The 27608-nt window shown below is 40.9% G+C and overlaps 1 protein-coding gene across 3 annotated transcripts; it reads right to left on the bottom strand.

The window, feature by feature from the left end:
• Positions 1–296: 296 nt before the first annotated feature.
• Positions 297–27163, bottom strand: esyt2b (extended synaptotagmin-like protein 2b). Of its 3 annotated transcripts, none has more exons than XM_028432666.1 (23): positions 26487–27163; positions 23013–23054; positions 22361–22495; positions 22027–22103; positions 21690–21762; positions 19473–19562; positions 17213–17268; positions 12193–12313; positions 11165–11341; positions 10504–10586; positions 10098–10146; positions 9602–9691; positions 9410–9505; positions 8856–8957; positions 5976–6050; positions 4682–4768; positions 4431–4580; positions 2964–3316; positions 2564–2662; positions 2272–2403; positions 1466–1571; positions 1324–1373; positions 297–1234 (listed from the first exon to the last, which is right to left on the bottom strand). In XM_028432666.1, the coding sequence occupies exons 1-23, from the start codon at positions 26892–26894 to the stop codon at positions 1165–1167; spliced, it is 2721 nt and encodes a 906-aa protein (XP_028288467.1). In that variant the 5' UTR covers positions 26895–27163; the 3' UTR covers positions 297–1164. The 3 variants fall into 3 exon arrangements, with proteins under 3 accessions (XP_028288467.1, XP_028288468.1, XP_028288469.1); XM_028432667.1 differs by lacking the exon at positions 8856–8957 and adding an exon at positions 8247–8309; XM_028432668.1 differs by lacking the exon at positions 8856–8957.
• Positions 27164–27608: the final 445 nt, after the last annotated feature.

Raw genomic sequence — 27608 nt, 5'->3', positions numbered from 1 at the left:
GTACGTCATGACGTTGTACGTCTGTATTTGACCCGGACGTACGCTTGTCATTTTGTCTTTCGGCCACTTGATGGCGACAAAGCACTGCAAATGTTCTGAGGATTCAACAGGGAAAAAGATAATTTCGAAGACAACATTAATGATTGTTTTTCTTTGTGTACGTGCGTGTGTTTAGAATATTTGTATCGATCAGGCACCAAACCTGGATAGAAATTGTTGCTTTAAGATCCAAACCTATTTCTATTATAGAAATTATTCAGTCTTTCTTTTTTGTAAGGAAAACATGCACACTGACGTTCACAAGAAAAACAATTTATTCATCAAAAACCATGAGGCATCATTCAAAATAATAACATTAAGAAGGGCAAAAAAATTACATAGTGGGTTTTTAAGGCACAGGATAGATAACAAAGACATGTATTCAAAAGCTTCAACAATCAGTTTTAACTGCAAAACATATACAAGCATAACATAGATGCATTGCCTCAACAAAATGCAACAAAGATCATGTCTCTGCAGCTACTCTTACTTTTAGACTCACATTTGGCTTGAGAACACTCAAACCCTTATTCAAGTATCCTTTACAATGTTTATATTGTACAGCACTTGTTCATAGCCCTAAAAAATGCTCTCAGTTTATCAACCGATACTCCACAAATCTCCTCAAATATACAAAGCAATAATTTTTATTCTGTGCATATGTGCATTCCATATTTGAAATCGAGCATAAATAACATGAGGTAAAATATTAAATAACACTGCATGACAAAAATAAAAACTGCTACTTGAGCATACTTTTTTTTGTGATTGTATCTGTTCCTTTGGTAAAAGTTTTCTCAGACAACAAAACAGAATTTGTCACATTTTTACAAAGTAGACAGAGTTCGGACAGATTTGAATACATTTTCCTTTGAGGAAGTATAATGCCACAGAAACCCCTGCAAGGACATACATAATAATCTGATATTTACATGAAACACTAAAAATAGAGACAAGGCAGTTATTGTGTTTCAATGCATTACACGATGTAAATTGTTAAAAATAATACAAAGAAATGTTCTTCCATGCTGAAATTATTATACATTATTATAAAGGAAAGCATATGTGAATATGACAGAACGATGTGCCCTTTGTTTGCTATTTTACAGCAGAAAGGTGGTTTCACTATGTGAGCGGGGGGTCTTGAATACTTCTTATGCTTTCAGACGACACACCATCCTCTGTTAGATCATACCTGCAAGACACAAATGAACATTTAGGAACTAAAACAGACATTTTTCTAAGCTCTAAAGGAATGATATGAATGATAAGAGTCAGGTTTACCATTGTGTCCATCCTTTAGATATCTCGTCCCCACTTAAATCTACCAGCACCTGTGATTTCCAACAGAAACAGAAAAAGAACTTGTTGTTTTTTTTGTGGTGGTTAATTATACTAAAAGTCAGATTTTGAATCAGAAACCTACCTTTCCTAAAAGTCCTTTGTGTTTGGACAGGACTCTCCCTCCATTCTTCACTGCTACATCCAGAGTTCTCCTGTGAAGCTCCACCATAGATACGCTAAACTCAAACCTGCAAACACACACACAAACACATCAGTCTAACATGGACTAATATCAAAAGGACTCAGGGAAGCTTGGTGTGATGCTGTTACGCTGATCTCTGAGACAACTGTGGCAAAAAGAATCAAAGAGATTTGGAGCTCTCAGACTGCTACCTGTTCTGCATAATGACGTTATTACTGCTGTGGACCACAATCTAGACTCTGCATTCTACAACCAGAGGATCCGTACACTCAGTGACTACAGGGCTAAATGTGTAGGAGGGGTCATGTTAGAAATAAATGTGCTGCTTGTTTCAAAATTGATTCCTTCTAGCTTACACATCGAGTTAAATCAATATGTTCAAAAAGTTTGGCAAACATTCCTCTAGTGGTTTTAGAAGGGTTTCAATATAAGACACCTTGTTAGACATGATATGAGTTCTGCAACTCAGCTGGGAACAAAAGTATTCAACAACAAACAGAAATGTGAAACTCATCTACTCCACAACTGCACCCTCGCTGTGCTTTCTATCTGATTGTGGCTTAACATTCAAAATGAAGTCCAAAGAGAATCATAAAATACCAGTGAACATCAAAACTGCCAATTAAAAGGAGCGTCAGAGGGCTCGTAAAACATCACGTTCACATGGTAATAACATTATTGCAGAAAAAGAGGAACAGCTGATACAGCACACATATGCGATGTACAGACATGTAAGCTGAACCCACGTTTGATCATAAACAGGGTTAAGAGTCCTCTTCATCGTGCTCGTCTTCCTCCTGCCAGTCCGACTCTTGTCAGGCAGCAGATAGAGGCGTATGAACGGATCGGAGCCATCTTTGGTAAAGGCTATCAAGTTGCTGAGGACACACAGGACAAAACTGTTTCACTCAGGTTGCTGAAGCACAAGTTGTTTGGCTTAGTTTGCTGTGAATACTGATGAATCTCTCTAAACAGAAGACACAGAAACAATTCTTCCAATCATCTTATGCAAATTAAATTCAGAGTAATAAAGCTCACCGGCAGGCGTGCACCACCACGATGAGTTTGTTCCTTTGGGAGCTGTGGCGAACTGTCAGCTGGACCTCACCCAGGGGGTACTGGCTGGGCGCCGAGCCACTACAAACACAATGAAGTCAGTCAGTGTCACATCCAGACGCTGTGGCATGAACACACACACATGCACATATGATGGATGGTTTGACAGGTGTTCTGATTAAATATTGATGAGGATAAATATTCAAAATTGAAATGACAATCTAATGGCAGAAAGCAACCGAGGAATTGAAACGAGTTAAACTGAAATGAGCCAAGCACAAACCGGAAAAGAAATTAAGAAAAGAGGAGCGATACATCAGCCGAGACAGGAACACTGGTTTGGAAACGGTTATAAATATAATTCATCATGTCTGCCAATTACTTCTGCAGCTGACGGAGCCTTTTCTGAAGCTCCAGGGTAGCGAAAGGCAGGGAGATGTCCGAGGCCAGGCTGGGCGTGGACTCCTTGTGAGGCAGGTGTTTCTGAGAACTTGACATGCAGGTACTCAGGTTGGAGGTGCTGCGGAGAGGGCTGGCTGAGTACGGCTCCCCATCCCTGTGCTGGAGGGTGAGAGTGGACGCGTCTATAGGCTGTGGAGGCGTGGGTTGAGGCAGTGGGGAATCCGAGACCGACGGTCTCAAGGAGGGGGTGGCAGCCGGCTGTGGGTAACTGGACTTCCTGACCTGGACCGATGAAGGCTGGTCTGAGGATACCTGCTTCTCCAAAGACAGGATCTGCAGAGACAGAGCAGGTCAGTGTTTTGATGCAGCCGCATTCACATTCCTTTATATTTGATCAGTAGTCATTCAAAAAAGATAATGTATTTAGTTGTCATTGTCATGAAGGGCAATGCAATTTACTCGTTACAGTTGTCTGCTGTTTCCAAGCACCAACTGAAAGAAATGTTATATTTGTGTTAGTATTTGCAAAGTGGGCAATGAAATGAAGCCAATCGTCTGTTAACCCCCCTTGTTCTCTAGCCTTTGCACTACAACCACCAAAAATAAACAGCTAAAGAACTGTTGCATGACATCACTACTACATTTACAGTTTAACACCTTTGTAGTCCCATTTTGCCACATATTTGTAACTGTTTTGCAACAATCATCAGCAAGATTCTTTTTTGAGCATTTTGGTGTTGGAGAAAATCTCAGGAGCTTGTGTTAGCCACAGAGGTAGAGGTCACATCAGGCCAAGAGATGGGATCAATTCTAGACTCAAGGCTGTGTTTTTGCACCACTGACATTTGACAGTATATAACTACTCAAGTTGATGAATATTCTCAGTCATCCAGGTCATCATACGTAGAGAAGATTAAAGCAAGGCGTCTGGACTTGTAGAGTTTTCTTGAAATTTTTTCAAGTTTCAAGAAAACTCTACAAGTCCAGACGCCTTGCTTCAATCTTCTCTACATAACTACTCAAGGTATTTTCAACTTTTCCCACACTAAACCTTCATTAAGAGGTTTATTTGAAATTTGAAACCTTTATTAGTCCCACAATGGGGAAATTGCTTAAGGCAGCCCAGCAAAGAGTGCCATACACCAGTGAGTACACTGGAGGTTACTGGACAACCCTTCTATACCACTGAGCCACTGCTGCCCCACTTTTTTAGAAGATTGCATGTCTGCAACCCTCTGTAAAGGGTTAAATTACAGTTGAGCTAAGAGCATGAATTCAATTTCATGTGCCCAATTGTGACACTCCAATACTGGTTTTGCTTTACATCATTAGTTCAGACTTATTATATCACTCAACAAACAGGCTTTCTGTTGGAATCAGCATGTTCAGAACATCTGTTCTGGAAACAGATATCCTGTTGTCAATCACTAAGGCAGTCCATGTTTACCCTCAGGGCCATCTTCAGTTTGACGATGGAGTTGGGCCCAGAGTTCTTGAGAGGAAAGCACTGAGTCAGCGTCATGTCCTCCTCCTGCAGCAGGCCACTCAGAGGCACTGTCAAGTTACCCAGGGTGCATTTGTGCCTGTCATCTTTTATCTGTGTAAAAAAACCCATAAAGATCTACTTTTAGACAAGTCAGCTCCTTTCAGTGCATGATCTTATAAAAAATAGATGTTATCAGTAAACGAGTCATTTACCTCCACCTCCAGCTCCTGCCTCCTGGGATTGTGAACAAGGAATGAGAAACAGTCCTCCCACAGAGGCTCCTTGGTCTTGTAGCGGATCTTTATGGGCAGACAGGTGAGTGTTTGTTAGTTGTTAATAAGAACTCACTGGGAGCAGCTAATTAAAAACACAGTTCATCTGGAGAAATGTCTCAATGGTCCCCTTTAGTCCCGCTGTACCTTTAATTTGATTGTAGAAATGTCACTAATAAGATAACACTGTAGCCATGAGACTATTTGTTAAGAAACACAGACCCTAATACCAATATATGTACATATATCTATATTTTTGTCATCTGTATTCCAATGTACCCTCTCTGCAGATATACTAAAAGCAACATGTTTAGATCCTCCGATTAGCCCTGTTGGTTTTTATAAGCTCCTGTTTGATGTGTTAATTAGCTAGTTTCCCCAAAAGATTTCTTTCAATTAGGGCAGTGACAGTGTTTTTAGCATTTTGGGTTTTCTCTCACGAAAATTGGATTTTAAATGGAACAGTGCCTGTGAGGTTAAAGTGTTCCAGCTTTTAGGGCTTTTTAAAGGCTGCATCCAAACTGAAAAGTACCACAGGACACAAAGACCAGTCATTATATGCAGAAAACACAACAAAGAATACTGATGAAAACAAGAAAAGAGTTGCTCATCAAGTTGGAAACCAACGGTTTTTCACCCCAGAAGTGGTCGCCCAACAATGATCACTCCAAAAGCAAGATATGTCATAATCTGGGAGGTCATAAAGGAAAGCCAGGGAAAGGCTTCTCTCACATTGGATAATGTTAACATCTATGAGCCATCAGGTAACTGAGCAACAGGGTGTGCATGTCTGTCTATTCCAGAATAACAACTTTACTGGTTAAACATGCTGGTGGTAGTATCCTGGACATTTGGGCCTGTTTTGCTGCGTCTGGGCCAGGACAGCTTGTCGTGATTGATGAAACAATGCATCCTGAATTATACCAGTTAACTCTAAGGGGAAATGATATCCGTTTGTTAGTTTAATCTCAGGTCATGCACCAAGACAACAACTCAAAGCACGCAAGTTATTCTACAGAACAATGGTTGAAGAAGGTTTGGAACGGCCAGGTGCTGACCTTAAGAACTGGAAGAACCACAACATTTAGCAGTAACCCTCATGGAGACACAGTCACAAAGTGACCTTGTGCTTGTTTATAATTTCAAGCAACAAATCAATGCATCACTTCAAGTGTATAATGCCAAGACAGAGTCAGTCAGCGTAATAATACTAATGGACACTTTTATGACTCACCTTGCTCTCGAGTGTTTTGTGTCCAACTGTGAATTGGACGTAAGGGTTGGGTTCATTGCTGGTTTTCTTGGCAGACTGTTATAACAGCAGAAAAGGGGAGAATTAGTTGATTGTGGCAACCGAGACACACAATGCAGCACAACTACAACTCTAACAATATCCTGTGGAGGCTCTATCACAGAGTCTGTAGCTCATACAGGAGGGGACATTACCATACAGTTTGACAAGCAGGGCTGCAGGCAGAGAGGCTACCAAGGAGACTGCCAAGCTTTGTCTCCTCTGCAGGCTAAATTTAGCATGCTGAGCTCTGACAGCTAAGTATTATTCAGTACTCCTTACAGAATAATAATACCCTACATATCTGCAAGCCAGAGGCCATGACAACAGAGAGAGTTTTAACTTCCTCTTTATCCAGAGTTTCTCTGGAGGATGGTGCTTGAATGTGATAACTGTTTCTCACCAGCATTAGAATAAAGCTTCACATTGTACATGAAGGCTGAACTCTATACATTACCAGAACACACCAGAACCTCAACTGAAGGGGCTGAGATGTGCAAAAAATGCAAAATGAGAAAGACTTTCAATTATTATTACACGATGTATGCTCATGTCAGTTCTCTGTACAGCACTTCTTCTACTGCAGTGTGTGTATTTTATACATATTTATTTTAATCAAGAGTCTAAGTTCATTTATTATTGTTCATGGGCAGCTGATCTGTTACTCTGTGCTGCATACAGTGAATCTGCGATTGAAAGGTTTAAAATTGTTAGTAAGCACCATTTGACAGTGGTGATAGCTGCCATCAAGAAGCATGGATCTGAGTCAGACTACAACATCTGGGATAAAACATTCATGTGCTAGATTTCTCAGACTCAATCACCACATAAGTGTTAATTATAAAAAAGATATTTATGATATGTTTGACAAATACGAAGGTGTAAATATACACTACGGTCCAAAAGTGTGGGGTCACCAGGCCAGTTCTATAGCTTCTCTGATCAGCACAACAGTTTTCAGCTGTGCTGACATAATTTCACAAGGGGTTTCTGATCATCAATTTGCCTTTTAACATGATTAACTAACACAATGTACCATTAGGACACAGGAGTGATGGTTGCTGGAAATGGGCCTCTGTACACCTATGTAGATATTCCAGCTAGAATAGTCATTTAGCACATTAACATGTCTAGACTGTATGTCTGATTACTTTAATGTTATCTTCATTAAAAAAAACAGTGTTAAAAAAATTAAGGCCATTTCTAAGTGACCCCAAACCTTTGAACAGTAGTATATATTTCCTGGCACAGACTGATTCACACACACGTGATAATGTCTAGAACCAAATGTGTGGACTGTCAAGATCATTTGCAATAGCTGTGCTGATGATGATTCCTTCTGTTCAGTGCATGTAGACGTCACACAGTAGCTACTGATGTGTATTAAAACTGAGCATCAGCATTTGACTGAAGCTGACGTTGGTCTGCTCCATCTTAATATGGATGAAGCAAAAAAAAAAAACATTTTGTAAAATCATCATCAGTCACAGCAGGCTGATCTTGGCTGCTCTTATTTCTCATACTTTGCTCTCCTTTTGTAGCTTAAACCAGGACCTGAGTCCTAATTTCATACCATAACACGAGTGAACGTGTGCACACCTGAAGCATTCATACTCCTGCTGCCATGGAACACCAAATAAAAGTGAAACACAATGCTGCAGAGAGTCTCACACTGACTGCTGAGGGAGTGCCCCTCTGTGTGTGTGTGTGTTACACAATGGCAGACATGAGACTTCCAGGAAATAATGAAGGTTTAGCAACCGCTCAAGCTAACTGGAAAGATCCCACAGCTGATTTCTGAGTAAGGACTCATATTTCATAGCAGGTTGACCTTCCTCTGTCTCTACTATACTGCATTCATTGTTGTAATTTGTTGTGGAAAATGCTAATCTGACAAGCTGGGCACCCTTCTCCTGAATTCCTTATTATAAGTTCCAACATGATAAGCTTCCAGAGAATGACACCAATAATTTTAATGCTACAACTCAGTCTGTAACTGTTCTAACCCTCTGCATGCAATATCATGGGAAATGTGAAAAAAACATTCATGAGAAAAAAAAAGGCAAGCCAACAGCATGAAACACACAATGCAGTCATCCATCTTCATGCACGTTTTCTTTGAACATCATCACGGTCACATGACGTTGGATGGTGCACTTTAGAGTCAGCACAGGGTGTGATCTGTACACATGCAGTCCATTTTTCCCACATTACCTTCAGCGCCTTAAAGACTGAGACTTGCTTCAACCCATCATAGCTGCAATCTGACAGGTTGCTCTTTAAGCCACAAGGAGATTTTGGAGGAGAAAAATCACACCCAGCAGTTAGTAGGATTGGAATGATTTGGTATATGGTTCAGAGGAATGAGGTTAAAAAAACATAAAAATCTTTACTATTGGGAATAAATAGATAAAAAAGAATGAGGAGGGAGCTGACAATGAAAAAAAGAGGTCAGAATAATGAGGGTATTCCCTACAGGGAAGGCTCAGAAGAGCTAGTTTAAGATGCAGTGTGTCTTTTTTTAAACAAGTGACAGGCTTTCTGTGTGTACACCAAGACAGGTAATGCCTCATTAATACTGACGGATCACTATCAGCTTTGCCAGTGAGCTCTGCACTGCGGGTATTTCAGCACCTGATTAGGCAGTGTATGCATCCTGATCTGGTTAATGAACGTTTTCATTAGACATTACAATAAAACCGTGCAGCTAGCACATGCTTTAATTTAAAGCTCTTAAGGGCTCCTGTTATTGCTCAACCCACATCATGGCACACTGCTAATACTAGCACTACTATGAAGATGCAAAACTACTGGTGGACTCACAAATATTGTTCTATACTCTGAAGTATTTGTTTCACAAAAGACTAGGCCGGACGCTCTCCTCTCACTTAAGTTTCCGCAGCCTAAGCTGCCTGTGAAGACACTCTTGGGTGAAGAGAAGAGAAATTAAGGAAAAGTAAGTTTTAATGTTTCTGGATGAAGCAAAAACTTTTTAAATCTCATTAGATACAAATTTAAAAAAAAGTTTTTCTAGGCTCCTGAAAAGTTTTGGAGGCTCAAGGTTCGCATCGAACAGTGGAGACAAAAACTACATGTAAGATAAAGTTCTTTATACATAAACCTTGGACTGGAGCAGCTCAGAGTTATGAAAACCTCATTTCTAAGAACACAGAATAGACACAGTACATGAACAGGAATGTGAAGAATTGCTAACACTGACCAGTAATCCTTATTTCAACAAGCCTGGCATTCAGTGTTGGCAAATGTAGCATGTGTGTTTAAGATGGAGAACAAGAAGCCTGCATTAGCCTATTGCTAAACTGTAGCAAAAGCTATGCAATATATGCTAAATATATATATATATATATATTTCTTACAGGCAGGTTCTTTGCTGAGTCCAGATAGACCACGAGCAGCACAGATGATAGTCCATCGTTGGCCAGGCTTCTGTCTGCGCGTACACTTCGCAGCACCTGTTAGGATGAGGGACCACCAAAAAACATGAATCAGCAGCAAATCCACACACAGCTGCAGGCAGTTGGTCTGTTTCAGTTTCACTTCCGCTGTACCTGGTCCAACTTCTCAGGAGTGGAGAGCAGAGACAGCCACTCCAGCTTCAGGTGCAGTTTCCCAGTTGGAGCTTCTTCTAGCTCAAACCACTGCATCAAAGTTAAGACTGAAGTCAGTAAAGGCACAAAAAAGGACTTATATACATAAATAATAGAACATGTACAAAAACATAGTTTGCTTAAAATGGGTCTGAAACACAATTCTCTTCATTATACTGCATCGCTTTGTTTACTTCTTACAAAATCAAAAGTGAAAGGTGACTCTTGTCCTTACTAAATGTTGCCAGGCAACGGTAGCAGGAAGAGACAAGTGTGATTGGCTGGACTACCTGCGTCCCTTTGTTTCCAGTGTTTATGCTCAGCTGGCTGTAGCTACAAGGATAAATGAGACTTCTAACTCCTGACAAGCAAATAAGCATATTTCCCAAAGGGTCAGCCTGAAGATATATAAAGTGTAACCGAATGGATTGCATTAATAACAGAGGAAGTGTCTTACCTCATCAACTTTCTGTTCTTTGTGCAGCTCAGTCATATCAATCATAAGGCTGCAAATAACAAACATTATCGAAATTAAGACAGCAAACTGAAAAAATCACACCAATCAATCAGGACTAAATGGGTCCAGAGATTGACTGGCTGCTTTGTGTTATTAGCACTGGCTGTAATATCACACTCTGGGGGCAAAATCAATTGACTCTGTCCTTGGGCCAGCAACTTTCCAGGGCTGCCCCTCACCCACCCACTGTGTTTAGGATCAATTATATTCATAGCTTGTTTTTACACTGTTTAAGTGCTGAGCTTGTTGTTACACATCAGTAACATTGCTGAGGTTCAACGGACCATGTTTCTGATGACATCAGTGTGATAGGATCATGGCAGGGTAGGAAGTGAAAGACACTCACCTTCCCAGAAAATCATCTTTGTCTGGATCCTCGTCGAACAGCTCAATCTCAAGATGTTGACCCGAGTTCTCATAGACCAGTGCCTGAGGAACCAAAAAGTGCAGTGATGCTTGTTTAAATCGACATGAACAGTCAATAGATCACCTGTTAACACAGACTGAGCAGAGACATAATTAACCTTCTGAACCCCAAAACCAGCCAGCAGCTTCAAAATGCATGTTTGTACTGTCAGAATTGTGGTGTTTCATCAAAATGTCTTTAATTTCAATACACTAAAAATAAATCATTTACACTAACAAGATCCTGTAAAATGGTTTACGTAGAGTCGATATGAATACCTGATATATAAAGACTACAAAAATGGCTACAGATAAATATGTATAGCCTGTGCAGGTCCTGTTTTATCACTGCTGACACCTGTATGCACTTTAAAAACATTGTTAACTCGAATTCTTTTTATGTAAGAAATTCAACTTTTTCCTCATTTATATTTTATATCTTGATTGTGTTATACTGCACAAAGGCCACAGTTGAGTGTGATGTTTCCATAGAGGTACAAAAAGAGTGCACTAAAGATGTGACAGTAAGAGTAAAAACAAAAACACAGAGAAACTGCTTGGTGTTCAGAGAAAAATGGCAAGTAATAATAAGTGTTCATCACCTCATAAACTTCATTCCACTTTGGATGAAGGGTCTCCTTTATTGTTTTGCTGTGGAAGAGCTGGTTGCCGATCTGCAGGACACCGTAGGGGTCCGACTTGCCTTTAATCAGCCCTCCCAGAAACTGATCCTTCCCTTCCAAATCTTGAGCCTCCAGGAAGTGAATCCTTAGCACACCCTGCAGAGACACACAGAGCAGAGTGTTGAGGGGAACGACTCTGAAACAGCAGCCTCTGACACTTTGAGGCCAAGGCAGGATCAGAGATGATAAGATGTGACTGGATATTATGAGGTTCATAAACACAAGACAAAGATTACCACCAAAAGAAGTAATTACATACAGGCATTGTATAAATAAAGTTTAATGATTGAGGGAACTGGTGAAATAAGCGATCCAAATGTTGCTATGCATCATAATAAAATGTGATAGTTACATCAATACCAGCTTGCAGCAAATGTGATATACAGTGCATTTAATTAACTTTTATTTCTGCTTACTTTTACTTCATGTTCATGTGAAACTAGACAATATATGTTTGTCAGATGTCCATTAACTGAGGCACCTGTACTGTTTTTTTGTGTGAATCAGTTATGTCCACTCACTTCTCAGAGCAATGCAGTAAAACCTTATATATGTAGGTGATAATCAATTAATTATCAGAATGATTGTCGATTATTAATTTAAAGCTGCTAAAAAGGTGCCAATCTGTTGAATACATGCAGCACTAAATAGCTCTAACCTATGAACAGTATACAGATAATAGGGATGTTGCTGGCAGTGGAAACTTGTTGCCATGGATACAAGGTGTAGTGACACAGCCCTGACGTGCTTTTTTTGCTCTACAGGTTGCATTGTTTCATTCTGTTTCGGTGCTAAAGGTTAAAGACTGGCTAACGACTTTATTCAACAGAAGACACAATCAAAGAATAAAGGGGATGTAGGAGACCATAGCAGGATCTGATCTACTAACATTAAGAAGAAACACTTTGCTAATGATCAAAACACAAAGAGTTGTTCTGAATTGGTACCTTTGGCATTGGAAAGCGCAGCTTGGCCAGTTCTACGTCCCCAACAAGTGGGACGGTCAAACGGTTGGGTAGAACCAAATAACTGCAGATAATGTCCTCAATCAGGCTGTCAGAGAAGCCACTGTGAGGACAGGATGGAGGGTTGAGAGATGGGGAGGAAGAGAAACATAAACACGGTGAAGCAATGAATTATTAAAAAGACAGAGAGGGTGCCCTTGGGTTATAAATATTCTTCTTTAATCTCAGTTTAGTACAGTGCATTTCAGTTTACGTGTGAGATGATAGTAGGAAAACTGGAGGCAGTTCAAGCATGTTCCTGCTGCTGGCCAACAAATCTCTGATCTGATCCATTAATGATTCATCACTGCATGACAGCAGCAATGACACTGAGGGTCCAGAAAGACATTACTGCCAGGCTTTATTCATCTGGCTGAAAATTGCAATCACCGCTAAAAACATAATTACAAAGAAAACTGATCACGATGTGTTATCGCTCGGACTAAAAAATTATGATTAGACAGTAGATGTTCATATGTCATGATGAGGCGATCCTAAATAAAATCATTTTCAGCTGTCTGGGATACCAACTAGAAGTGGTCCCAGGACACCAGTACACCGAGGAAAAGTCTACTAACAACAATCTAACAGCAAGGTCATCTGACAGGCAAAGAAAATGTACTAATGTAAAGAACCTGATGTAACTTAGTTGTCCACCAGTGTATTCAGTGCAGCTCAGTAACAACCTGCTTACATTGGCTTTATAAATATTGGAAATATGTGCTCAAATTCGACTTAAAATTCATTTTTTACACCAGGAATTATTTTAATTTTTTATGTATATACTGTATACAGTGGGGAAAAAAAGTATTTAGTCAGCCACCAATTGTGCAAGTTCTCCCACTTAAAAAGATGAGAGAGGCCTGTAATTTTCATCATATGTATACCTGAACTATGAGAGACAAAATAAGAAAAGAAAATGTAGAAAATCACATTGTAGGATTTTTAATGAATTAATTGGTAAATTCCTCAGTAAAAGAAGTATTTGGTCACCTACAAACAAGCAAGATTTCTGGCTCTCACAGACCTGTAACTTTTTCTTTAAGAGGCTCCTCTGTCCTCCACTCGTTACCTGTATTAATGGCATCTGTTTGGAGTCGTTATCAGTATAAAAGACACCTGTCCACAACCTCAAACAGTCACACTCCAAACTCCACTATGGCCAAGACCAAAGAGCTGTCAAAGGACACCAGAAACAAAATTGTAGACCTGCACCAGGCTGGGAAGACTGAATCTGCAATAGGTAAGCAGCTTGGTGTGAAGAAATCAACTGTGGGAGCAATTATTAGAAAATGGAAGACATACAAGACCACTGATAATCTCCCTCGATCTGGGGCTCCACGCAAGATCTCACCCCGTGGGGTCAAAATGATCACCAGAACTGTGAGCAAAAATCCCAGAACCACACGGGGGGACCTAGTGAATGACCTCCGGAGAGCTGGGACCAAAGTAACAAAAGCTACCATCAGTAACACACTGCGCCGCCAGGGACTCAAATCCTGCAGTGCCAGACGTGTCCCCCTGCTTAAACCAGTACATATCCAGGCCCGTTTGAAGTTTGCTAGAGAGCATTTGGATGATCCAGAAGAGGATTGGGAGAATGTCATATGGTCAGATGAAACCAAAATAGAACTTTTTGGTAAAAACTCAACTTGTCGTGTTTGGAGGAGAAAGAATGCTGAGTTGCATCCGAAGAACACCATACCTACTGTGAAGCATGGGGGTGGAAACATCATGCTTTGGGGCTGTTTTTCTGCAAAGGGACCTGGACGACTGATCCGTGTAAATGAAAGAATGAATGGGGCCATGTATCGTGAGATTTTGAGTGAAAACCTCCTTCCATCAGCAAGGGCATTGAAGATGAAACGTGGCTGGGTCTTTCAACATGACAATGATCCCAAACACACCGCCAGGGCAACAAAGGAGTGGCTTCGTAAGAAGCATTTCAAGGTCCTGGAGTGGCCTAGCCAGTCTCCAGATCTCAACCCCATAGAAAATCTTTGGAGGGAGTTGAAAGTCCGTGTTACCCAGCGTCAGCCCCAAAACATTACTGCTCTAGAGGAGATCTGCATGGAGGAATGGGCCAAAATACCAGCAAAAGTGTGTGAAAACCTTGTGAAGACTTACAGAAAACGTTTGACCTCTGTCATTGCCAACAAAGGGTATATAACAAAGTATTGAGATGACATTTTGTTATTGACCAAATACTTATTTTCCACCATAATTTGCAAATAAATTCTTTAAAATTCCTACAATGTGAATTTAAAAAATTACAGGGCTCTCTCATCTTTTAAAATAGGAGAACTTGCACAATTGGTGGCTGACTAAATACTTTTTTTCCCCACTGTATATATATATATATACATATAACCAAAAGTGAAACTACAGAAGAACATACATGTGCTGTAGCTAACATGCTAACCAGCTAGCCCGGGAAAAAAAAAGCTAGAAAGGAAGTATCATATCTCATCACAATGAGGAAAAAAATAACAAGATAAACTGGTCCATGCACGTTAGTTGTAAGTGGTTTTGGTTTAATTTTACGCTGCTACATAGTTTAAACACGACTCTGACCCTGCTTCTGCCTCTTGGCAGCTACATACATTTTTTATTTCCCTCATTCCAAACTACAACACCCACTGATTTCCTCTTAGCTATCACCCCAGCACCACACCTGACCCTAACCAGAGGCAGCGAAACACAGGCTAAATGCCAGCTGATCATTAAGCATCACACTCAGCACAGAGCCTGCACCAACACAGCATTAGTTCTTTTGCCAGGCATGCATATCGATTAAGCTAAATATTATAATACTAACAAACAGAAACTACAAAGGTGTCAGAACATCTTGTACTCTGCCAGCATCTATTTGACATTTCAGAGCAGAAAGAAGCTCTGAAGCTGAAATGTTATGTGTTGGTGAACAATTATGTTAGAAGTTAGAATGCAGGGAGTGTATCTTGTATTCTAATCACAACTTTATTGTGGTAATAAAGGTAACATCACGGTCTAAAACTTCCAAGGAGACATGGCAAAAATAATTAAAATTCCGTTAAAACAGAAACTTTCCAGGACTATCCATGTGTTTAACTGGAGCCAAGAGCAGCATTCATTTGATCAATCCTCATCTTTTATCCTTTAATGAAACAGCAGGGTGAGACTTTATGGTCCTCTGGTGGGGGACTGATCAGAGCCGGAGCTTTCCTCCAGCTGAAGGTGTAAAGGGATTTTTGCTTTCATCAGCACTTACAGTGGCATTTTTGTTGCTCCCCTGGCATAAACACTGGAACACCCCCATGCACCTCATGTGAGCGTGTGTGTGTGTGTTCAAACTAATAAAAGTGCATCTGTTCATTATAGGATAGCACCCCAACTTTTAGTAGCATGTGCCTTATCTACTTAATGGATTGGCACACATGATACTACAAAGACAAACACATTAATAGAGCTCCACCAGGAGGAACATTTTATTGTAATAATCCATAACTTCCTCTAACAGCACAATGCAGCTGAGCTGTAAATGAAAGTGTTTCAGACATTGCATCTCTGTTATGATGAATCATAATCTCAGCGGCCACCATTTCATTAAGCACCAGCATCAGATCCAAAATTCTGTCCATCACTTGTGGTCGAACATTAAAGGTTGGACCAAACAGTGAAGTGATAAACTTCTGGCTCTACGGTGACGACAGTAAGAAGCAATCTGATAGGTTTAAGTTAGCCCATGATTGACAGTAGCCAACAAGTTGTGCATCAGCTTTATCACAGAAGGTAAATTCTCTTTATCTACAACTGTATTTCTAGATAATTAATTAATACATATTATACTTATTACACTTTAGTATGTTGGTGTTTATTAGCCCACGATGATATCATGGCACCAAGATGACACACTTTGTTTACAAACAACAAATGAAAGCATGTATATTGCCACCAGAGGTTTGCTGACCGCCCCCACCTAACACCTCCACCTCCACCGCCGCCACCACCACACAGCGAGACAGTAAAAGGTCACATGTTAACCTTCATATCAAAACACTGCTCGGCAGCCTAAGAAACCCACAAGCCCAGCTTTAGATACTTTGATTCTACTCTGACCTACATAGCACAACATGGAAACCAACACGTATTACATAATAATAAGGGTTTAAAGAAAGTAAGCAGCTGATGCTGTCCATCTGTCCATCTGTCCTTGTATGTGAGGAACTGCAGCAATGACTTCACCATCTGTTATGCCACCACCTCCTCCTCTGCACGTGAACACCGCACCCCCTATCCCCACCCACCCTCTGCCCCCCTTTCAAACACACACAACCTGCACGGATCCATTTCACCCCTGCAGAGCACTCAAGCTCCACGGCTTGTGTCAACATGTCTGTCCACATCAGCAGGTAATATTACAAGCAACTGTAATCCTAGAAAATGAGATGCAGCATGTACAGCGTGTCACTTTATTTAGGCCGCAAATAACGCAGGAAACACTCATCACAGGAGAAAGTGATTGTGTTGCATCTCTTAATCGGCCGCACACACAGTGAGTCGGGGGAAACACACTTGATACAAAAGGATGAAGAATGAGGAAACTATTTACAAACAGCACATTTCCTTGTTTCCCTGTTTAAATCATTAACTTTATATGTCAAAACAATATTGTGTCTATATAGAAATCACATAAATACTGTAAGAAATATGTGAGAGATTTAAAGAGGATTCACCTAAATCTGATCAGGCTGGTTAACGTATCAAATTGTGATTTTAAAAAATCGAAAGAAAAGAAAAACAGCGGTACAGTAGAAGGACAGGCATGTGTCCAGTTTCCTCAAACTTATATATTAACATAATGCATACTTCTGTGTACATCCTGCATATCCTGGATTCCTTTCAAACCTCAGCATTTTGGTTTTATTTTCGTTCTTACACAAACTTTCCCTGAGAAGCACAAAGCAAGTTTGAATGAACTTACTTGAGCCCAGGAATGTCCAATATATTGGTGAGACCGGTCCAGTTTATGTCCACAAGCTACAGGAAGACAAGAAATAAGAACATACCCATGGGTTACACTGCAAGCACAGAAAGTGTGAATGACTTTAAAATGGATCTCAACACTTAATGTCATTGTTTCCTGCCCCCCCCAAACTATATTTACCACTTGGCTTCTTACTTTCTGGCCCAGAAAATGCTGCAGATTAATCACAGCAGAAACGAGCTGCAGCAAGATCATATAAATCAAAAGGTCGCAGGTACATCTTGGAAATAAATCACGTCTTTACTTTCTGTTTATTGCTATATTACTTTTAACAACTGGATATTTTATCGCTCATATATTAAAGAGTTTACTTTAAGTGAGTCCTCTTAAACTTTGGTAGAATCCTTGTGCACAATCAGCTCTAATCAATGAAACCAGAGCAAAGAGTGTTCAGATGCTTTTGTGGAAATTAATGCAAAATCACATGCACACTTAATTATTTATTAATAACCAGCAGCCATCTCATTAGTTTCCAGGATAGTGATGTCAAGGACATTGTAAAAAATGATTATTTTCTAATTGCAACAGGTGGGATCTGGAGATGACGCTGAAAAGACATCTAGGAGATGTGAGCGGTGTGAGCTGAGACATGAGCTGCAGACGGATCTCAGAGGGCTTTGATCTGTTCCAGCCTGCAAGCTGCATGAGCAGTGTATTCCTAATGAGTCTTTCTCACCCTACTTTTCCGTCCAACTTGCTTACGCTGCAGCAGATGCATTGAGCACTGCAGGGAAGAGGAGAGCACTGCATGGCTGGGACTGATGCAGGAGAGGGGGGCAGACAACACTGTCTGCACAGAGTAAACCACATCATCAGCCTGTAAGGCCAGCGGTGACAACATCATATGTACTATTTTTCATAAAGGGATTATGTTTTTAAAAAAAACATATTATTTGCAAGTTAGATGTGAGGATTGTTTTCAGTGTTACTGTGCTTCAGGCCATTATTAATTTAAAAGACACAGAATGCAATTAAGCACCGCACCAGTGGGAGAAACCATTCAACACTCTACAATAACTGTGTATCCCACAAAGGTGCCTGTTAAAGGAAAATAAAAGAAAAATGCCTAAAAGCTAGGTGGTGAAATGCACCACTAACAACAATGTTTTAAAACTATGAACACAGGAGATGTGTGGCGCCTTTTACAGATGAAAGATAAAGTAAAAACATAAGATATATCAATATATTGAATATGAATATATATTATTAGGAAATGATACCCTGCCTCATCATCTGTTAAAACATAAAACTGTTTGAGACACAGACGTCTCTTTAGAGGTCTCCCTGCAGAATGTGTTGCATCTTTTTATTTACGCTGCATTGAGTCGCATCAGAGCGATCACACAGTCCATCACTCGGCCAACCCCTCTTATGGTCTGGAAATGTTTCTATTTTATTTGGCACTCAGCATCAGGCCTTATATGGCCCACGGAAAAGAGGATGATGAGTTCTTGAAGTTCAGGATTCATTGTTTCCCACAGGAAATTGCTTTAGCTATTCATTTTCTCTCTTCTCCAGTAAACTTACATAATGTTCCTCATGTAGAAGCTGGCAAAAGAGTGAGTGTGTGGTTGTGAACATGTGGGACTGCAACAAGATTTACTGACTGGAGCCACTTCTCCTTCAGCCTCCTACAGTAATATCTCCACCTTGAGCTCTAAGCTGAGTGCCTGGAGCAGAGAAATCTGCCAAAGTAGGTCTGGCTTGATCTGCTGCTATTTAAAACTCAACTGTAGTTCCACTGGGTCCTCCTATTTGGTATAAATCGGTCAAACATTTTTAAGCTGAGCAGCTTTGCATAAGGGAACAAGGACCAAAAATATTGAATGTGTAAGCAACTGGTTATGTAAATACAAATCATTTGAAATGATGACAGGTTGAGAGCAAAGGCAGCAGAGAACATTAAACTGAAATTAAACTGTAAATTCTTAGCAATGTATCAAAGTGTGGTTCAGTTGAACTTTTTAAACTGCAATTAATGGCATTTATTTAAGTAGAAACATACAGTCTAGACTTGATTTTCAGGCTGAATAATAGCTGGCTGTGTGATGTGTTATGGTGCAGTACATTCTCAGGTGCTGGAAGAGACGGTTTTGTATTTCAACATACAAATCCCAGTTTAATAGCCTTGCACTCCATCATATTGGTGTCAATAGAACCTTCACTGCTGCTTGGTATTATCAGCGTCTGCACTTACGGGCTTCTTTAGGAAGAACAGAGACAGAGCTCCGACGAGAGGCATGTCACCAAGCAACGGCTCCATCACCACTCTCAACACGCCGTGGATCTATGGAAACACAGGAGGGACACAGTGATACACACAGACGGCTAAAGAGGAACTCACACCACGCTGGCCCTTGACATTCTTCAGAACCACATGACAGGTTGGAAACTCTCACACCTGCCCCGTGTCATCCACACCCTTCTCCATAACATATTATGACAATTACAAGGATTATGACATTGGAGGGGCTTTAGACGTGTCATGTGGACACCGCACAGCTGCTCTAGTCCACAGCAGGGAACAAAGCAGTTCTGAATTGTAGCACTTGTTTATTTGTTTTGAAGCTATAATTATAGTCAGAAAAATCTAAGGCACCCATTAAAATTCAGCCAGTGTTGGCATTGATTACTTCACTTTCAGATTCAATTTGAAACAGTATTTCCTGAAACTAAACACTGCAAAGCTCTGTGAGAATGTGAGACTCCACAGAAAGAATGACAAAAATGAAGGTTACATCCTTGAGCACCTTGTAGGAGCCATGTTTAGGAATCGCACACAAAAACTCCTTCTCTCTCAGTGATACTGTTTCAGTCATGCTGCTTTCCAGGTGGAATACTGTGTGTTTACAGTCGTATTGACAGAAGTGTCGCCATGAATAATAACAGCTTAAAGGCACAGAGACCTACGCCAGCAGCTGAATAACAATATACATAGCTTTTAAATGATTAAACAATTTAACAAGGAAACAACTGCAGTATGATGCAGCGCATAGTTTAATGGCTTCTTATCTATGGCAGTTATAGGCTGATATTAAATAACTGACAGGCAGTGTTTAACCTCGCTCCTCAGAAAGCCAACCATTTATGGAGTCAAACACTCCTGCTCTGTGTAAGTAAAGCAGCACAAAGATGGAAGAGGACTAATGTATTAGGAGGTTGATAATTATTTGGGAGATGCTGCATGTGGGGTTACATAATGAGGGCATGGTGCATGTCTCCCAGGGACAGATCTAACAGAACTCTGTCTCCAAGGAGCAGCACTGTTTTTATCAGCCTGATGATCCTTCAGAGCAACACACAAAGGCACACAGGGGCGTGCAAAGAAATAGTACACACACTTCTAATTGGGAAATAATGTATATATAAGTAGACTTAAAGGAGGTCTAAGCTGCGTCATTAAATCCTAAGTACAATGCACAGAAAAACAGTTAAGTCTTTCTAATCTTTCTTGTTAAGTCTTGTTTTTATAATACGTGGCTATATTTGGGTATATTTTTCTTCTTCTTTATTGTTCCCAATAGAGCAGTCACTCTCTCTCTCTGTATATAAAGAGAGAAATCTCTGTGTGTGTTCACATTTCTCAACATCCATTCACCCACTCTACTCCACACTTGAGGTGTTTTGCTGTAGCTGGTGCATTGTGCCGGTTAAAAGCTGCATGGAGACAATCAGACAAGCTTAATTTCACAGCAGTGACCCCTTTAGTCTCAAAGGGTATAATCAAGCTTATTACCATTTATTGTTCAAAGGTTTATCACAGCATGTCAAAGCAGGAGACCGACATGACTGGTCAGTTAGCATTAGCTCTGTTTTCAGGCAGCTGCAGCAATGACAGCCACTAAATGAAAAGAAATCATGGTCAAGATGGGAGCTGTCTGAGTTTTATTATCCATAAAGAGGAGCTATTATGCTGAACGTGGCCCGTGATCAAGGCCAAGGCACTCAGGACCGATGTTGGACCGTGGCTGGGATGAGTGGCTCTGACCAGCCATTTCTGGTTTGCAAATTTTTGACAGGCACAGTGAGATGAGGTGCGATTCAAGGTAAACGGTCTGTGAGGAGACATGTTGTGTTTGGCTGAGTTCATTTTATTTCAGGAGCCAAGAAAAGGGGCCAATTACAGTATGTAAAGGCCAGGAGACAAACTCAGCTCACACATTAAACCTAATGCAGGGTGAGTGCAGCTAAAAAAACCACATAACTGCAAAGATCCTATCAGCATCCAGTCATTACATGCTATACAAAGGGAAAGCTGCTGTGTCCAATTAGAACGGATCACAGAGACCTTTACCTAAAGACACAGTGGCACCTTATATTCCACACTTCATGCTCCTTTTCCGACAACCACTGGAGAGTCCAGAACTCGTGCCAACAACGGAAAGAGGATTAAAAAAAATATGGGATTCCTCACCTGGATGCTTTTGATGCCGGCTTTGCAGTAGTAGCGTTTGATTTCCACATCGATCTCAGTATTTCCGACAAAGCTGAATAAAAAAAAAGAAGCATCTTGTCAGCATTTCATCCCTCTCCTAACAGTGTCATTAAGTTTCAATGATACTCTGATATCCTGCACTGGATTAAATTTGCCTCTTTATGGTGAATTGCTCCCAGCAGTGCTTAAAAGAGGTCATTTATTGACTGACCTCCGTATGAAACCAGTGTCAACCACAATACCTGTTACCATGATAACCGCTGTCTTAAAGAGCCATAAAGAAGCGCCCTATTTAAAAGAATCCTGGTTGGCTCACCTGATCTGTAGGTCCATAATGATCTGTCGCTTATCCACGTTCTCTGAGTAAACCTTGACCCCGTTGATCCTCAGGGGCTACAAGGCAACAGAGGGAACCATTATGGCCACAGCATTACCCCTGGCAATCAACACGACAGCAACACCCCCCACTCCTCCCAGCCCCAACACAAGGTCAACCCCACGTGGAGACTATTTATGAAGCAAGAACGTTGTGTCAGCAACGTGCACGTATGTTCACGTTCGTAACAGCAGCTGTCCCGGGACACCAGCTGGTAGCAGTCCGTTTTGTCGCTACTGAAATAACACATTCAACCACACTACGTGATGCTCACTTTGTCTCCTATGTCGATCTTCCTAAAGCAGAAGGTGCTGAGGTGGGAATTGGACTCCTTCACCGCCGGCTCGATCGTCTCATGGAAGAGTTTTTCCACAAAGTGGCAGATATACGGCCACATCTGTTTTACTGTCTAGGTGGATACAAAAAGAGAACATAAATTATAACAGAAACTGGTGCCTTTGTTCATTATACTGTCTAATTATTCTAAAGAGAATATACATGAAAGACTTGTGGGAAGATCTCACTGCTTCAGGCCACCACACTTTAAAATATTCAAAATGTACTTCTCTTTAAGCAAAGTCTTGTCCGAGTCATACACATCATAGGGCGACACCAACACATTAATTTTTTATGTTCCCGGCAAGATCTTCTTAATGTACACTCATGAGTGACTCCAAATTTACATCCCGGTCGTTGCCATGGGGATTCACAAGGGTTAATGCATTTTACACTGCTGCAGAAACAGGGCTGCATGCTAAGTCAAACGTGCTGCAGTGAGCAGCGTGGCAACATTCACAGCCTCCAGTGGGGGGAGGAGATGGAGCAGAAAGGTGGCAGACATCCCATTTACCCCAGTTAAAAAAAAAAGCAGACGGAGGGCTTCACTCAAGCAAACAAATTTAAGAGACAGCCACTCAATTCTTTACCTTGTTTAGCCACTCCACTCGCTCTACATCTGGGAAGTGAACCTACAATGGAGAAAACAGAGCATATCATGTTGGTTAAGATCTAAGTGCCTACCGAAGGCCTACAGGCAACATTAACACATCTTCTCTAGATAGATACTATAGATACCACATTATTCCATTTCTTGCACATTTTGTGTGTCATTTTGATGCTTTTCAAGGTTGTCATGTGTCATCTTGTGGCTTAAATGACATGCAAAAGGTTAAAAGTTTGGGCCCAAGGGGTATGGTTGGCCCTTCACTGACACAGTCAGAAATTACACACGAAAACCCGACTGTGTAACATGCAGAGACAAATCTTTGTGCAATAATAACAACAACAACAACAACACACCAAATCAAACAATAGCTAGCTATACTTCCAAAAATCAAGCAAACATGCTAAATGACATAGTTGCGTATTTATCATTGTAGTTCAGCATGTTGCTAAACGTAATTCTGAAGCTTAGATCATGGAGCAAGTAACAGTTAAACATTAGTAAAATGAATTCATTCCACAGCAGGAGCCATATCATTTAGGGCAGCAGTGGATCTATGGACATGGCCATTCATTACCAGTCATTCATAAAGACCCTGCTGCAATTTTAACATGACCACATTGATATACACTCACAACCAAATTCTAAACAAATGTAACCTGATAAGGATCTACAGGCACACAGTGTAATGAGATGCTTCCAGAACAAGCTGTGTTTGTTGTATGCAGTGCAATGACTGTGATCTCCTTTGCTAACATCAGAGAGTGCTGTAGGTGGGTTCTGATGCTGCAGCAGCTCTTTGATATAAAGTCACCACTGATAAGAAGAAAGAAGATGAAACATTTCTAAAAGCAAAGTTCAATGGATTTCTTTTCCATTTCTACCTGAAGAATGTAATGATTGTATGACGTTTTCCTCTTTTCATCACGGGTAATGGACATGCAAACCTTAGAATCAATGTTTTAAGTGTGAGCAGTTGGATTAGGTGTGTCGAGGTTAATTCAATACTATTAGAGGGGTATAATATATCAATATAAATTTACTAAAAATATCCTCTCCACACTTCTAACTCAACGTCTCAATTGCAGTTTGACTAATCGTATTGATTCACCTAGTAAATCAGAGATTGATAACATGAGCTGAAGGATATGCCTGAAATGAAGTCAATACTCTGCACAAAGGTGTGCAGGAACGCACGCACAGACCTCACAAATAACAGACAAATCATGTTGCCTCTCCCTCGCTGAATGTAAGCCGTTTATTCCCAAACCACAACAGAAAGAAGAAGTAATGCAACTGGCTGCAGCCGTGGTGAGATAGGACGTGATGTGACATTTACAAGAAGCAGCACTATTTCTCATGAAGCGCTTATCTGGCATTTATGTCAAAGTGTGCTCTAAACAGTGACAAGTGCAAGGCAACAGGGAAGAGAAAGTTCCAGCTAATATGAAAGATTCTGACTCACAAAGGCACCAACACTAGTAGCGATTCATTAATACAGCCGACACAGTGACCTGATTCACAAAAAGCAGCTGACGTAGTGATGACTCACTGGACTGAAGACATGTTTTGGTGGAATATGAATGAGAGAGCAGAGAATCTTAATTATCCAGCTCCAGCCATCAGTGCTGTGGTAGTCAAATGCTGTAAAGTCAATGAGTTTTGTGTCTTGAAAGTCTAATTAACAGTCTGCTTTGGAATCAAAGAGGGTTATTCTGCCTGCGTACAAACTGCCACATCAGCTCACCGAGGCTGAAAGGACCTGAGAGCAAATACATCCTGATAATTAAAATATAAAGAAGCACCACATTTAAAGCTTAAAAAGTCTAAACAAACACATACCTAGCTCAGCTGAGAGGACATATGGTGCATTTCTTTTACCACTGACACATGAGGGTAGAACTGAGAGAATGCTCAGATCAATTGGGACCAGTAAGGTGGTAGAAACAATCAGATATACTGGAAATTTTCTAGTATAAATGGAATTCTTTGTATTATTATGTTGTAATATTTTATGAATGATAAAAAGGTGAATAGTGGTATTTTCCACATATTCACCTGCATAATGAGGTTTTAGACATAGAAAAGATTGTATTCTACACATACTGCTCCAGGTTTTTAAGTCACATGGTGCACTCTGACCTTCTGATTTGATAATTTGTGTATATATATATGTGTGTGTGTGAAACTGGTGCCTAGATGCCAAGCACCTACTTTGGATGAATACAGCTAAGACTATTTAACTGACACGGGGATAAATGCACTTAAGCAAAGGGATGTTTGGCAAAGGGAGCACTCCACTAAAAAGACTTCATGAAGGAAATGTCATCTCTGTCAAGAAACTAAAAGGGGACGATCTCAGAATTGATACGTGCCTGGCGTGTTGATATGGAGCAAGCTCGTGATTCCCTATGAAGGTGTGAAGTGATTTTCCGTGATGATGCACACGGCTGCAGGCTGGTGTGACAACAGTCGCCATGCTGCTTTTCTTGCTCTTTCTGTCATGAACCACAGACTTAAGACCAGAGGTGCTGAGGTCACTCAGTAATGTATCTCTGCTTTAAGTGGGAAGGCCATTTAACTCCACCACCCCCATTTAATAGCCTCAATGCATCCTCAGCCATGTGTCAGCAGAATGTGTCTTTAACTGTTCTCAAAACATGAGGCGGCACTAAACATCACTCATCCTGCGTGAATGGAATTCAGTGGAACTCTCCAGGTGATTGGTTGTGCAGCTCATACCAGGTCCTCGCTCTAACCTCTAGTGCATTTGAACTGCGTCTTGTGCAATTAAATTAAATCAAAACTGTTTTCATAATTGCACACATAGAGCCTTGTGAAAGGTTTTAACTCAGGAAACACTTCAGTACACTGCTCAGTGCGCCAACATGCAGCAGCCTGGTTATCTCTGCTTTGTGTTGTTGTCTATTTTTGTGGTCTTATCTGATTCATACTTTGTGTTTGGGGTTTAAATGATTAAATCTCACACATTTGCAGTCGGGTAAATGTAAGGAGGTTTCAATGAACAAATCAACTCTCCTAACAGCAAACTAGTAACCCCGACAAAGAAAATAAATCAAGTCTTGAGTTAATTGTGTAAAGATAAGGTGTTACAGAGACAGACAGATTTACTACAGAAGAGATAGTCAAGTCTGGATCCCAAAATAACAGGGACCCTGTGGGCATGTTTCCTTCCCAGCGTGGTGTCTGGTTTACCATTGTACCCTGCTGTATTTAGACTGGGGCTCAATGTAATGTCACTGCTGGGGGACAGCTGCCCCATCACAGCTTTACAGCTCAACTCTGCACCCCAGGATCTTGTCAGCTGATTGTTTTTTCCTGGAAACTCAAATATACTGTTCAAAAAATAACAACAACAAACAGGCTCTATGACGAAATAGCCCAGGCATGATAAACGCACATGATGTGTTCCATTGTATTTCACAGCGTGTCTTACCCATGAAGGTAAATCAGAAGTCTTAAGACCCTGCGTGGCACCGCGCTCCTCGTAATCAAAGAAAGCCAGTGCTTGGGTCAGACGGCTGTGTTTGCCTCCTGTGTTTCTCCTCCACCAGAAAAAGACAACAAGTCCGATCAGCAGCCAGCTGAAACTGAACTCAAAATAACCCAGTGCATAAATAGGGAAAATGAGCACAAATGTCTTAGCGAAGTGGACCCAGGTCTGGGTCAGCTCGCTGGTCGAGGGCAGTGAAGTATCCTCGGGTATGTTTCCCAGTGAGGGATTGGGAAAGTTGGCACTGGGTTCAGCCGGGCTCGGCACGGCGTGTCCATTCTCCTTAGGTGAAGCGGGACTTGCACTGGGTGAATGGGCTCCTTGTACAGCTGTCATGCTGTCCCTTGACATGTCTCTTTGCCCCGGAGTCTGTCTTCAAACTGTCAAAACGAGGAAGGGATCGAGTGACACAGTTCCCATGTGCGACCGAACCGAAGCGCTTCCTACAATATCCCGTTCTCACGTTGGTTCACCTGTACACCAGCCCATCGCTCTCCGCGGAACCGCTGTCATTCACCACTTTAATTTTCACTGCGGGTAATATCATGGGATAGCATTCCGTTCACATACACTGCCCTGCAGAGCCAGCACTGCCCACAGCTCGGCTCTCTGTGCCTACTCACAGGGTGGGAGTGATCACTTCCAAAAACGCACAGGGACCCAGTACTGTCCGCTCCCAGTGGTGCACGTAGCATTAGCTATATAGCGACAAACAGCGACACCTGGTGTCTACTATCGGTAACTACATCTTAATAGTTGTATCACTGTGACGAAGAGGCACGTTTGAAATTCTAAAATATGTATATAACAAAACTTACCAACAATGTTACATTAATCAATAATAATAATTAATTATTGGATATCTAGCTAACTAGTTAACAAACGTTGGCTAAGTGGTAAAATAGAAACGAGGATCACAGAAAAATCCTTCGAACCAATCAAAAGGAAGCCAAAAACACCGTGCTGTGAGGATTCAACAATTGTACACATGTGCATGATTAATTCAACACCAAACACTGTATTTATTTTGTAAATAATATGTGATACTTATACGTCGTTGCTGTA

The sequence above is a fragment of the Parambassis ranga genome, chromosome 20 (assembly GCF_900634625.1).
Source record: "Parambassis ranga chromosome 20, fParRan2.1, whole genome shotgun sequence".
In the NCBI taxonomy this organism is placed as follows: Eukaryota; Metazoa; Chordata; class Actinopteri; family Ambassidae; genus Parambassis; species Parambassis ranga.
The sequence above is the reverse complement of the archived record's forward strand: the minus strand, read 5'-3'. Positions and strand labels throughout refer to the sequence as shown.